Source organism: Rhipicephalus sanguineus, chromosome 3, assembly GCF_013339695.2.
Source record: "Rhipicephalus sanguineus isolate Rsan-2018 chromosome 3, BIME_Rsan_1.4, whole genome shotgun sequence".
Classification (NCBI taxonomy): Eukaryota; Metazoa; Arthropoda; class Arachnida; order Ixodida; family Ixodidae; genus Rhipicephalus; species Rhipicephalus sanguineus.
The window spans coordinates 171,596,859-171,611,833 of NC_051178.1; the positions used below are offsets into that span (position 1 = coordinate 171,596,859).

At 45.4% G+C, this 14,975-nt stretch overlaps 1 protein-coding gene across 1 annotated transcript in view; it reads left to right on the forward strand.

The window, feature by feature from the left end:
- LOC119387663 (DNA (cytosine-5)-methyltransferase 1) overlaps positions 1-14,975 on the forward strand; it is a 120,100-nt gene that overhangs the window by 46,034 nt on the left and 59,091 nt on the right. Inside the window, exons 7-12 of the mRNA XM_049414218.1 lie at positions 1,604-1,673; positions 3,387-3,469; positions 5,214-5,326; positions 7,458-7,547; positions 8,664-8,815; positions 9,175-9,362. Coding sequence (XP_049270175.1) covers positions 1,604-1,673; positions 3,387-3,469; positions 5,214-5,326; positions 7,458-7,547; positions 8,664-8,815; positions 9,175-9,362 — 696 coding nt within the window. The remainder of the gene's footprint in view (positions 1-1,603; positions 1,674-3,386; positions 3,470-5,213; positions 5,327-7,457; positions 7,548-8,663; positions 8,816-9,174; positions 9,363-14,975) is intronic.

Sequence of the window (14,975 nt, forward strand, 5' to 3'; positions counted from 1 at the left end):
TGCATGTAAAGAACCTCAAGGGGTCCGATTTAATCCGGAGCCTCTCGCTACGACATGCCTCATAATCATGTCTTGGTTTAGGCACGTAAAACTTCAGAGTGTAATTTAATTTAATGTAACTGTTGCTGAAGCACACAATGTTGAAACTAATACCTCTGTCACACGGCCACCACCGAACTCCATTTCACTCCGTTCGGCATTTAACTACCTGATGGAGCATTACGAGAATGGAGTTGTGGCCGTGCTACACGGCTCGGTGCAAGCTTTCGACGGTTGCCGCATGGGGCAGAAACAGCGCTGCTGCGCTCGTCGAAACGTCCAATTTTTTGCCGGTGCAGTCGCCTTTAAAGCAACAAAAACGTGTTTTTGTGTGTTGATGAAGTGCTCGGAATCACCATTGCTGTCACAGTGCTTGTGTGTGCGCCTCACACGTGCAGAAACATGTTTCTGCACGTGTGAGGCGTGACGCCAGCGACGCTTCACAGCGGCGGCTTGGCGAGGCGTTGGTGTGGAGAGTATACAAGTGCTGATGTCCGAAAAAATACAACTAAAACTTACACTACGGGGTGTGAAATGCTACGCAAAAAAGAGCATATAGTTTTTAAAATTATAATTGAGCTCATTAGGACGATTTTGCTAGTGCGGTTTACAGCGTAGCAGTAGCTGGCTGGGAACGAGAGTACTCCATCGAGCCGAAATGGTCGTTACCGAACTTCCTCCACCAAAAGCTCCATTTAACTACCTCAGCGAAATGGTGATCGTGTGACATGAACCCCATCTCCCTCGAGGAAAAGACGAGGGAGTTAAACGGAGTTCACGGGTGCCCGTGTGACAGGGGTATAAGAGGCAACAAAAGCTGCTGCAGAAACCAAGAAAAAATGACACCTCTGCCTCTGCAAGAACTCTGAAAGGCTTCTTTGAGACCTCTACACTACCAAGATACCTTGTACAAATTGCACACAGCTACCACACAATGGCTGCATATATACTATAGCACTATTTTTGTTCGTGATCACTGAACTGGGTCACATGTTACACTAGAAAACTGTTATTCTTTGGACGGCAAGCTTATCAAATGTTCATGGAGATAGTCATGGCCCTATTAGTGATGTTTCATGTGCTTCACATTAGTGTTTTACATTGTCTGCAAGTGTTTCCTCTTTGTGCTGTAGTTTCTTGGCAAACAAAATATGGCCATTGCATAGTACTTATAGGTATTAGAAATAATGCTTAGAAGGACTGACAGTTGGGCAAGTTTGTACGGATTCATACTGCTGAAACGACGCCACAAGGGACTTGTGTTTCGGTGCTTGTGTTTCGTGTAATCTTTCTCGTGTGCATTCGTCTTCCCTTGTGGCGCCGTTTCAGCAGTATGTACTTATAGGTATGTTACAAAGGCTTTCATGGAAAAATTCAGCAGTGACAACATTATCTTTATTTTTATGAGTGTGTTTTCTTGCCTTGGTTATTGTTTGGTTTAGTTTCTTTACGACTAGTCTTCTCAGTACGCAAATTGTGCATGACATTTTAAAGCATCTTGCATTTTAAAGTCTGCACTACAAACTGTTGTGTAATCGACAGACAGTGTTCTTTCTATCTCTAGCCTGACGCGCTGCAAGTACTGTGGTCAGCTCCTGGAGAAGGTATCAGTGGCAGCATTACCGAGAAGTTCAGTAAGTTCCCTTTTTGTTTGGTCAAGTTTTCTGTTGAGCTTTTGCATCTACTAGGTGAATTGCATTCACTTAAGCAACAGATGAGCGTGCATTTGAAAACCGACTGCAAATATTGTGACTTCATGTTTGTTAATTTTGAGTTGCTTGAGCTCCACAAAGCCCAATGTCTCATCTTAGACATGCTGAGTCAGACACCTCACATGTTTAAGTGCAGAAAACTTGACACAGAGTGATTCACAGGGACACTATAACGCTGCTGTCCATGAACATGGGCATTCTTTCCATAACAATATAAGAGAGTTCAATTTTGCCCACAAACTTCTCAGTGTTAGCATTTTACCTGATAACCATAGTCAAAAACTTGAGCAGCCTGGACAGGTGGTGCCATCTGATGGCGGAGAGATAAACCAGGCAAGCACATAGTGTGAACAAATGTATTCTGCTTCTTTGCTGGTGTAAATTTTTGGCAGCAGCGCCATTCCAAATGCACTGGCTTTAAAATTTCTCATCGTCAAGGGCGCAGCGAGGCACTGGCCAAACACACACGGTAGTTGCCTTCTCAACGCTGCATCCCCGAACACCTGTCATAGCACTTCCGTCACTTCCATCGCTTTGCCCAGGCTTACGTCGCACACAGTGGGGCCAGTAATTGTGGGCACTCAAGTGGGTGGCTTAAGGTAATCAATAAAACTCATTTGAAAGTAATCTGCGCATTTCTCAAGCCTGTAATTTTGCATAAATGACTGAAGTGTGCAAAGAAATGTACCCAGCGAATTTCATTGAAATTCATTGACCTGGAAATTTCGCTGTAGTCGGCCTAAACATGGTGCTAGAGCTCAAGGTTAAAGACTTTAATGTATTTGCGTTCAGAAATATGCGTGTAGTATTTGCTTCAGAAGTCTGATTTGCTGCTCCAAAGCTAGGTTTTATCTGTTCCAGAAGTTATCGATCACAACTCTGGATGAAAGAAAGCAAACGCATTGTGCAGCAGGGGCTGAATGACAGTGACAGCGGAGAGAATAAGAGGAGCAAAGTGGAGGAAGGCAGTGGAAGCATGAGGAGGACAGCGGAGGGTGGAGTAGCGACCGAGAAAACACAATGCAACAGAGGATGAAAGACTACAATAGCGAAGGGAACGCGAAGAGAGAAGCGCCACCACAGCTAGAGATTGCGCTTCACATTAGCCACACGTTTCTATCTTCACGCTTTGTTTTTAAAAACGAGTGATGCAACTTATGGAAATGGTTTGACTGCCACCGCTGCTAAATAAGGTGCCCGAGCAGAAGCTCAGGGCCACTGCCGCTATAATCCAGAAGTGCACGCCTTTGAAGCAGAAGCTAAGCACCATCGCCGAGTAGATCCAGGGGTCAGGTTGGTGCTGTCTACCTCTAATGCTGTCACATCAAAAGAAACTTACCTGATCAGGAAGCACCTGACTGGAGCAAATGCTAAGCACTGCTGTCGAGAAGGTCCTGCCATTCGCTTATAGCAAATTCTGAAGGCCTAAAGAGCTGTGCTCAATTTTCACATTGGGGAGTATCATACATTTTTATGGATATAGTACTGTGGCATTGTTGATGTAACCAGTGGCTGCATGTGCTCCCTGGTAGAGTTAATGTGAAAGTTTCTTTGTTAACAGGTCAACATGGGCTGCCGAGTTTTTGTTAAGTCACTCAGAAATGCCATTGTTATTTTTTTTTTAATGTCACTCAGGTCACAGAGGAGCAGTTGCTGCGAAGACCGGAGTTCCTAACAGAAACTGGGGAGAAGCCATCGTGTAAGGTGTTCAATGCTCAGTAAGTTTATTTAATATTCTTTAATGTTTACCTCTCGTAGGCAAGCTCAGCACATCCACACATTTTGCTCTCCCGCTGCTTCAGGTCACCCGAGTTCATCCGTTGCAAAATTTCCCAATTTCTGTTACCCAAGACAATCTAAGGAAGTCTGTGTGCAGTTCTCTTCCTTATAAACAGATGGTGCTGAAATACCACAAGAATTTCCACTACAATACCACATGCAAAACTTCCTTGTGTTCTCCTACACTTAACTATTTTTTCTTCGTGTTCTCCAATAAAAATATTGCTTTTCAATGCAGTTCTTGTGTTTATTGTGTTTTCTTCATGTTCTCCAATAAAAATATTTCTTTTCAATGCAGTTCTTGTGTTTATTGTGTTTGTTCCTTGGAGCACTAATGAAAAATTGGTAATTTATGAATGGCTTTTCAAAAATAATTCTAGAGGTAAAGGATTAAGCTTGCACAACTTTGCCAAAGTTGTCTTACTGTGCTACGCAGTGCCATGCATCAAGATTCCCTGTGGTGTCTTTGCACTGATGCTTATGACCATGCTGCTTTTGTGTTATTGACGGTTTGCCCCCTTGCACTTGCATGTGAAATAGAGATTTTTTAACTGCAGATGACATCAGTAACATTGGGTGCAGGATGACAGCAGCTCAGAGATATGTCAAGGGTCAGGCTATACGTAATGCACCATGAAGATGTTTTTCTGGAAGCCGCATGATGTCTTCACTTGTACGTAAGGACGGTCAGTGCATCCACAGAAAATCGGCAGTCACAGAAAGCAACGGAATAACATGATATACAATCAGAAAATTATCTCCAGTTCTACTGCATCGTGGACCGAAAGGGAATATCACTCAGTTTGAATTGGGAGTGCTTTTCCAACATTTACGTCTTCACCTTCAGACACTGTTAGAATGCACTACGCTTAGGATTGGCCCATATATTTTGTGACAGATACACTCAAAGTTGGTGCTGTCTACCTCTAATGCTGTCACATCAAAAGAAACTTACCTGATCAGGAAGCACCTGACAATCACAGCTGTGTGTCTTAAAAGGCTACCATGCAAAGCCTCTAAGGGCCACACATATATGATGCTGTTGGCGTGACACTGCACTAGCATAGGCAGTGCTTTGCTTAAAGAACACAGCAAACTCTGTGTTGCAGCATATGGTCATATTGCCACGTGGGTCATTTTGATTTATTCGGATTTCACCCGGAAAGACTGTTTGTAACGCTCGGCGCAGACCGCGCCGGACTGCGCCGCAACGTTTCAGAAGCCTCACGATTGTTTAAGATCATTCCGTTAAGATTGCGCGCAGGACGCGAATAGTCTAGTGTATTTGAGAGCTTACACGGCCATCAGCGATAACGCTGGAATCTTCGATAGCACATGTAAAAAGCCAACGCGCTTTATTGCTTGTCAGATTATCGACAGCCGACGCTCTGTTCGCTGCTAGCAGTATACAGTGTGCATTGCTTGCCTGCAGTTTGACTTGCCTGCAGTTTCCCGGCCACATGTTTGGCCAAATAAAGTTTCATCTTGGACACACCGACTGCTTCCTTCGTCAACGTCGTGACCTCGTGACAATATTGAAGCATGTGCTTAACATGAAAAGCATGTTTACAAGCACAGTTAGGGATGCATGCATGTTAAGAAATGTGCTACTAACTCTTATATGTGTGCTGATGTCTTGCATGGATATTGCAACATATATGCTTTCCTTTTTTGCTGTCCCAGGGTTTATGATCAACGTGAGCACCTTGTTGCCCTTGACGGACCCAAGAGGCTCGACAACGTGCATCTTTTCTTGTCAGCGCAGATTTCGCCAGTGTGGGCGGAAGAAAGTGAGAGTGAGTGAAGCTATTACTGAAGTGACAGCATGTGTAGAAACTGCGTGGTCTTTGATACACGAAGCTCTGCTCATTGCTGAAATGAGTTGTAGCACTGCATGAGCACCCTAAATAAGTGCCCGTTTCATTAATGAGTAGTGAAACATACTCTATGGATGTTTGCGAATGTGGCAGCAATAAGTTGAAACAGGATGAGCAAAAACTGTTTATGAGCACGTGTGTTTTACTTTTTTTTTTCATTTTTCATGTTGTCATAAATGTACTGTCGACCGCAAAAGTTTGCGGGATGTGCAGCGCGTGGCGGAGCGACAGAAAACTGCATTGCTGCGTCACCTACCGTGATGCGGCGGGTGTAGAGGCTATCGGCTGCAGCCTCCGCGATTATATCCGGCAACGGCACGTTGTCTAAACGCGCCGTCGCTAATCGCAGAGGCCAATAGCCTCAACACCCGCCACATCACGGTAGGTGATGCAGCAATGCAGTTCTCCATCGCTCCGCCACGCGCTGCACATCCCGCAAACTTTTGCGGTCGACAGTACAGTAATTGACTGTTGAACATAAAAATATGTTGGGGCTAACTAGAATGTGTTCTTTCATTTTCACCAGCACTCGTAACGTTAGCATGATTTTGGTTGGCCCGTTTAGTGTGGGGCCCAAACATTCTTTGACAACCACATAATTACTGGTGCAAAATTGTGCCCTCGAGTTATCAATTGCAGAAGCTTTCGCACTTTGCGATTTCTTGTTTATCTTTCATTTGTCCATTACTGTACATGCACATCAATATTCTATACCCTCCAAACTACTGAATTAAATGTTTACTGAGAGCTTCGGGAAGTGATCCCGACAAAACAACGGAGCAGCCTTTTAAGGTACTGATATGGTGCAGGTGCATGGCATTGCTATTCACTGTACAAAAGAATTTAGTGCACAGCCTGTATCTGTGGCTTTACACAAGGCCTGAAGCATTTGAGAAAATATTGCTAACAGTGGGCAAAAATGTAACGAGCTTAATTAAAATGTGTGTAGTGGGTGACAAAAAAAAAAGGAAACTGTTCCTCCGTTTCTATGTATTCTAATAGGAATGCATGAGCTAATGCCTCTTTTAATGTAGCTAAGCATTCGAGTGCAACCACAGTCAGTGTCTGGCAAACCCTATGCCATGCCTGCTTGAAATGCAGTGTGCTGAGCCAGTGGAAATTCTCACCTTGTCGTGGTCAAACGAAGGATGGAATAGCACAGGAGTGCTGTGACCAGTAGCACCAGGGACTCGAGAATGTGCAAAGATATAAAGCAAGCATTACTGGAGCTATGTACAGGTCGGTCCACTGTTAAAGGGAACAATTGCGTTCGGGGCATGTCAGGATATCGCTCTCTTGCAACAGTACAGTGGCTTAGATTTACATAACACTACTGGTGGTTGACAGTTCCGACTCCCTTTGACAGACCAGTACCTTGAACGAACAACGTTTCCACATCCACTTGGAATGAGGGGGCCAGCAAAATGAAGGGGGCTCATTCGAGTGTTCCCTTTAACAGTGGACCGACCTGTACAAGCAGAAACTGAGGTTGCTGGCACATATATATGTGAACTGGCCATGCTCGAAAGGCTTGTTGGGCTTCACAATAGACTTAATGTACAAGCACAGAAAAAAGAAGTTGTATAGTGTTTACCCACAAATAATTACCTTCTCTTATGTGTAAGTCGTCTCAATTTTAAAGGAAATATTTTTTTAAGAATTAAGGCATTGTCTGTAAACTTCATTCAGCATTCTTTTTTTTTTTTACAACAGCTGGTATTGTAAAAACAAGGCATCCATGTGATTGGGACACGTCATTTTTTGGCGACTCTCCTCTCTATGCATACTGAGTGCACATGCAACGTAGGAATTTGGCTGGAACACATGAAATTCTCTGTTGTACAGATAATTTCACTGTAGAAGTGTTCATTTTAGAGGCGTATGACTGTCACATATTGTTTCATTGTTTACTGCCTTGACAGTTCTTAAAAACAATGCTTTGAATGCACCGTGCATAGAAACGATAATACATTGTTGATAAACGACTATTGCAGTCCTGTAGTTGTGTGGTCATTACAACCATAACCAAAGTGTGCTTGCCACTTTCTAGGCATTGAATGCAGAGGTATTGGGCCAATAAGATCATGGTGGCTAGCAGGGTATGGTCGTGGCGAGAAGCCTGTGATCGGCATGAGCACAGGTATGGTTTCTCTTTCGTCTTTCTTGTTTTTGTGCTTTATCTGGTCACTGCCGTTCCCTCTAAAGGGGCCTCACCAATGCCTGTTGGCTAGGCCTGTGCGAGTATTCACTGTATTTGAACATTTTAACCAAGATTAGGCAATTCAATACAGCGGAACCTTGAGAGACTAAAATGGCTTAAATGAAACTGCTGTCTAATGGAACACCGTCCTCGTGGTTGTTCGGTGTTGTATTTTTGCAATGCTAAAAACGTTGGTTAAACTGTGCTGTTATTTTTTGCAATTCCGGATAAACATAAATGTGTGTGAGCAACACTGGAAACAAAAATAACAGGCAATTTCAGCCACATTGCAATGTGGATGAGTGATGTTGTATTATGCAAAGTTTTTCAGTCTTTTTTTTTCCTGATGAGTGTGGTTGATACTTCATGTTTGTACTGAAGTCATGCTTGGTGGGGCGCCGTATACTGGCCTTAGAGAATTATGTAGCTTTCATTCGTCTGTCCAGTTTTGCCAACGTCTGGCAATAGGTGTATGGAGAAGGGAGACAACAATAAAGAAAGAGATGCAGACATGCGTTCAATTTCGTCGTCGATCACACGTAGTTGCTATCAGTGATGTTTGAGTCAGTGGCTAACTGAACTGTCTTTTGTAATTTTTTGGCTATGCGACATCTTTGAACACTAAAATCTTTTCTTCTCTGCAGTAAAGTAGTTTCCTCTTTTAAAAAAATTTCTTGATCTCCTTCAACTCTCTCTCTCTCAGCAAATGGATTTCTGAAAAATGGAACGCACTTCCCCGATTCTATGAGGTTCCAATCAGAGGGGGTCCACTGTACCTGTTTGTTTCAAACTGTACGTTTTGCAGATTTCAACAACACATAAGCAATGATCTATGCAGAAGTGATACCGTTTTAACCCATATACTGCAGTAAAAGGGACAGTGGGCTAGTTGGTTTGGGTTCATTTTGGAACAGCGCAAAAGACGAAAGACACAGAAGTGTTGTTAAGTCTTCTGTGTCTTTTGTCTTTTGCGCTGTTCCGAAATGAATCTATGTACTATAGCTTATTGATTATTAAAGGGCCAGTTTAAGCATTCAGCACTTCTCATCTTTACAGATTTGGCTGACTACTACATCTCCAACGAGCACGAGGCCTATGCTGATTTTGTAAAGCCACTGTGTCGCAAGATGTATCTAACAAAGTTGGTTGTAGATGCTGTCAGTGGCGACCGCGACTGTAGCTACGAAAACCTTGTAAAAATTATACAGGTGAGTTTTGCTTGTCTTATTGAGGGCTTGATTGTAGAAATGACTCATAAAGAGAAAGAAGGCATCATTGCAGAGTAAAAAGAAGGCTTGCAGTGCCAGTGTATCAGATTGTGCTTGCGCTTCTTTTACATGCACCTGACTACATGTTATTTTTTTCCATTCTCTACGTATGTATCGAATATCAGGTACAATGAATGCATTCCAGTCTCGGATGCGACTTTATTTTAACCAGGTTAGACTGCACTTTCGTCTCACCTGACCTGACTTTAATACATCCCAATGATAAAGTACCATTCTGTTGAGTTAACTTGTTGACTGCCCTTTTGTAGTGACAGTGATTGCATGCGATTTGATTGCAGGATGCTGTGGTACCAGAGCTGGGGGACGACATATCCTTCTCTGAAGAGGAGCTGCTGAAACACGGTGAATTTGTCGCAAAGCACGCTTGCAGTTACGATGAGGCCCGCGACGAAGACTATGAACCCACTGCGCTTAGGGCTCCCTGCCTTCAGCGGCTTGTCGACCTGTGCCGCATCAAGAGACTCAAGTAAGGGCCTTTGCAGAACATGTGTTGCTCAACTTCAGCAGCTAGCTGTAGCCCGTAGACTTGTGATGGTGCAGCTAAGTGGCTGTGGGTACTGTGCACTTGGATGCACCTTTTTAAAAGCTGAAATCAATAGAGACACTGGCATATTTCACCATTCATTAAAGTTTATTATTGAGTCACTACTTGCATGATTACAGGTTGGTTTGTGGTAATTTGTAGCTTTTTAAGTATGGAATCCGTTTACCTCCTGTTGTCAGCAACCTTCAAGTGGCTTTGAGTCATTAGATAATTTTAGTTTAGAGTTAGCATGATAGCAGGGGCTAAGGGAATAGCGCTACCATGCTGCAAATGTTCGTTGAGGAGAGCGCGTCTTAGTACAGTGGAACCTCGTTAATGCGTACCTGCCGGGAACGCCGCATAATTACGCACTAAACGGTAGTACGCATTAACCACCAAGTAAAAATTTGCATCTCCTCGCATACGCCATCGCCGCCAGCAAAGAAATAAATACAGTGCCACAGCAAATATTGCCTAAAGTACCCACTGCAAAGCCTTTTCTTTCCTTTTCCCAAACTGGAGAAAAGATTCTGGTACTCTCGCACGACCGCCCGATAGTGCCAACAGCGCGCGGTGGCGACGCCAAGGAGCATTTCGGAACTATTACAGGGTCCGGTATACGCAGTGACCAACGTAGCGACAGAACGTACGGTGTCGGCTTTCCGCGATATATGTGTGTGCGTCTGTACCGCGATCTGCTACTAAATGAAAACTGACACAGTTCCAGTGAAACGCGGTACGGCTGCGTGGAGCCGATCGTCTCCTGTCTAGTTGCGTGCAGCGCGTCGCCTTCTCGGCTCATGGCGTCACTGCCGGGCCGCTTGCTGCACCGCACGCGCGCATTTGTCGTGGGAGTGTTCTTCGTACCCACTCCGCTCCAGACCGTGCACAGATGCGGCGATGAGCTTGTTCGGTTAACGCGGCGATGACGAACTTCCTGCAAGCGATGCGCACTCCGCGACGCTCTAGCGGTCCTGGCAGCGGACAGAAGCGCGTTTGGGTGGTCGCCCAATAAAAGCGTGCAGTATGGTTACAACAGCGCTACGCTTGCTGTACCGTACGCGTGCTTTTAGCGTGATAGCGTCTATGCAGAGAGGTTTCTCGTCGCCCACGACCAGCAACGCTCAACTCCGCAACAGCGAGCTGCTTTCGTTTCTACAAAGCGGCGCGCGCTTGAACACGGCCCCACACAACGAGGAGGCAGCGATCGGCGGCCTAGCGCGTCCAGGTTGTCGCCTATTAAAAGTGTGCAGTAGGCTTAAAGTAGTGCTGCGCCGCACGCGTGCCCGAGCAGATATCTGAAGATACTTATTGTGATAAGGTTGCCGGCGATAAGTCATGCTGGCGCGTTCGTCGGTGGCCGCCGCCTCACCTTCGTTCTTTCCCGATGCTTACCCGCAAAGGCATCGCCGCAATCGCGCGGAAGTCGGAATCGGTGATCGACCGATCTACGCACTTCTCGAAAAGACTGAAAACAATTTGGCGGCGCATTGTGGCGTCGGGAAGTTCAGCGGCGCAGTAAAATTTTATGGCAAAAAACGTTATCGCGGTACACAGGGTACGCACTAACCGGTAGGCGTAGGGTGAAGCACTACGGCTTAAGCGGTCAGCGAATGCATTAGGCTCTATGAGACTCGGTCGGGGATTCGTCGCAACTACGTTTTAACCGTTAGTACGCTTAAAGCGGGTACGTATTAACGAGGTTCGACTGTATAGTCGAATAGCGTTTACGTGTCCAAGCTGTGACAGTGGCGTCATCTAGCAGAGGGTGAATGCGTTAAAAAAAGTGAAAAGAAAAAAAAACTTAGCATGCTTGCCTGTATTCCTGCATGCAGCAATATTACTACTTTTTTAGTAACAATAAAAGTAAATAAATATAAACCAGGCACCAAAAGTGAAAATTTTTTTGTTGCAGATTTGTTCTTCTTCTTAGACCTAGGGATGTTCGAAATGGGAAGCGATCTCAAAAACTACGCTAAGTTACCCATAATACTCAGTTGCCAAAGCTACCTGAAGGCAAGCAAAGCAATTTTACGCAGTCATTTGCTACGAAAGAAGTGGAAGCGGGCGTCCAAAATTGCCGCCATGTTTATGTACACTACGTTAACCACGCAAACATGGTAACCTTAAATCTGAAGAATAGCATGCTTAGCAAGAATAGCATGTTTAGCGTACTGCGCATGCACATTTCGATCCCGCTCTTCTGCTAAGCCCGCTAAACTATAACTGTCTATTATCTGGGCACTCAAACGAGAACATGCAGGCATTATTGTGAGGGCAAAACGAGAACCTCCGGGCAACCAGTCAAAAAAGTTTTGCAGCACTGGTTTTGCCGCCTCCTTTGATAGATGACACCACGCTGCATGTGGCGCACCAGCATCCAGTCTGCAGACGCTCAGGCCCGCATTGCGTCATGGCCACATACGCTAGGCAAAGCCCCAGATTTGTCTCACACAATGACAGGAAACAGTGGCACCCACATGGACGAGTGCACACTATGGTGTGGTGTGGTGGGGTGTGCCCTTGCAAACATGCACTACAGCCATTTTAACATTGGGGCCAATATCATCTCTAATCAGTCTGCTTTGCTGATAGCATTTCATGCTTGCATCTACTCTCAGTTACGGGAGAATCAGCGATTTTTCCTCTACACTGTTTCTGTTAATGCTTGACTGTGTTTATTTACTGCTGTGCCATGTTTTATACCTGCTAATTAGTGACCAGTGACCAACCATATTTTATGCATTAAATTAAATATTTGCCTATTTTTATGGCAGATAATGTTCCTCCTTTGTTCTTTTATATATAACCTTTGTATTTGACAATTCGTTTTTCTAGTATAGCATGTTGTTGGGCTTGTTGGTGCATCGCAATAGGGAATGTATATCCAACCAAAATAAACGATCACAGGAAATGGTGATTGTGACGTGCCGTTGTGGCCGTCGGAATCTATGGGTTCCGAGGCGGCGTAAGAAAGACGACCGAACACATTGGAGACCAGGAAGGGACTCCCAGGCCCTTTTCTTTATTCTGCGAAGCTGCCCGAGCGCGCGCGAGCTCGGCGTCGATCTTCTTCGTTTTGTTCGCACGAAAGCGCGAGACACAAACCAAGCGTCGTCTGCTATTGCTCGTGACATGCCCGGGTTTTGAAACTAGTCGTCCCGACGTAATACATCCTGTAACACAAACAGAAGATTGGTGAAACAGAACTAAACTAACCTAAACAGTCCGATTTATAAATATTTACAAAAGTCAAAGTCTTTCCACTTTCACGCACGCAAAAGTACACACAAACACCAACGATTATTTACACTTCACGGCCCACATGTACGCACTAGTCCGAAGCATGAGGTTGCTCCATGTGAGCAATGGTGCTCAGATAGGGTCTCAGTTTTTCTACGTGCACTATGTCACTTCCCATGTTGTCTGCGAGTTCGATCTCGTAATTCACGGGAGATAGTCTGTTCACTATCTTGTGAGGACCAGTGTACGATGTTGTGGATTTCACACCGGATGGTGGAGCCTTGAGGAGCACCAGTTGCCCTCTTTCAAACACAACGTCCTTGTGGTGCTTGTCGAAGTGCTCCTTCTGTTTATCTTGAGCCAGTCGGATGTGCGCGGCCGCGAGCTCCCTGGCTTTTTGCAGTCGTTCGCGCACTACCGCGAAATAGCAAGATTCTTCTTTGAGCTCTTCAAGCTCTCGGCGGCTGTATACAACATCTAACGGCAGCACCGGATCTCTACCGTACACCAAGAAGAATGGAGTTTGGCGAACCGTGTCTTGGTACCCCGTGTTGTAACAGAATACAACGTATGGGAGAACATCGGCCCACTTTTCTCCCCCGGCGGTAGTCAAGGCAATCATCTGCTTGATTGTCTTATTGGCCCTTTCACACAAGTCGTTTGCTGTGGGGTGATATGCGGTGGTGGCAGCATGTTTGATGCCCCGATGCTTGAAGTAGGCTTCAGTAGAGCGCGCCATCATTTGAGTGCCGCGGTCTGTGATAATCGTGGCTGGGCATCCGTGCTTCAAGATGATCTGTCGCTCAACAAACTTCTGGACGGTTGCAGCTTTTATGTTCCTCAGTGGTTTTGCCTCAACGAACTTTGTGAGGTAATCAATGGCTACGATGATGTACTTGTAACCCCTTGAAGTCTTGAAGGGTCCTATTATGTCCATCCCAACTGTGTGGAAGGGGCTGTGGACTTCTGTTGGCTGTAGTAGACCGTAAGGCACCGATGTCGACATCTTCATCCTCTGACAAAGGTCACAGTGACACACGTACCGTCTGACATCCGCATAAAGCTTCGGCCAGTAATACTTGCATCTTAAGGCATCGAATGTTCGCCTGATGCCCATGTGGCCACCGTATCGGCCTTCATGCATTTCCCGAAGTGCCTCAGCTTGCCGCTGGGAAGGAAGGCAGAGGAGAAATCGATTGCAGACCGGGCCTTGGTCTCTTTTATACAACACTTCATGGTGCGTAACGAACTTCTTTTGGGCCTGTTTTTGTTGTTTCTTTGTGCCCAGCGCACCCCTAAGTAGATCCAAGACTTTAGCGCAAAATGCGTCCTGACGCTGTTCCTCACCCATGTTGTCACAGTATCGCAGTGAGGGATATGACACTGCAAGAATTTGGCCTGTGTCAGCAACAATAGGAGGGTTCCTGGAAAGACAACCCGGTGCGCTGTGCAGGATTCCTGACTTATAGATGACGTCAAATCAAACTCCTTCAAAATCAGCGACCAATGAAGAAGACGTTGGTTTCCTTCCTTGTAGCGTAAAACCCAGCAAAGCGCGTGGTGGTCGCTGACAACTTGAAATTTTCGGCCTATCAGGTATGGCCGCAGCTCTTCTAATGCCCATTTAACTGCAAGAGCTTCCAGTTCTGTCGAAGAATAATTCAGCTCTGCGCCTTTGAGCGACCTACTCGAGTATAGTACAGGACGGTAGCGGCGCTCTTCATCCTCTTGTAGCAGCAGACCTCCCAAGCCGAGCTGAGAGGCGTCTGTGTGTACTTGGACACCAAATTCTGGCTTCTCAGAGAACAGCTTGAGGACAGGTGGCTGACACAAAGTGCGCTTTAATGTCTCAAAGGCAACTCGCTGATCTTCTTCCCAAGAATAAGTAGAATTCTTCTTTAGGAGTGATCGAAGAAGTGCGACGATAACGCTGTAATTCGGGATGAACTTCCTGAAGTACGATGTAAGCCCGATGAATGACTGTAGTTCCTGGACGTTTCGAGGAGGCCGGAACATCTGAACAGCTGCCAGTTTCGATGGGTCAGGAGATACACCATCTTTTGTAACCACGTGCCCAAGATAATTGATGGCAGTACAAAAGAAGAAACACTTCTATGGCTTGAACTTTAAGGTTGCTTTTTCGAACCTTGTAAGGATGTTTTCAAGGTGCGAAACGTGTTCTTCAAATGTCCGACTGAAGACTACACAGTCATCCATATAGACAAGGGCATTGTCGTATTTAATACCATCAATGATTGTATCCACGGCTCGCTGACAAGTAAATGGGGCACCTTTAAGGCCAAATGGCATCCG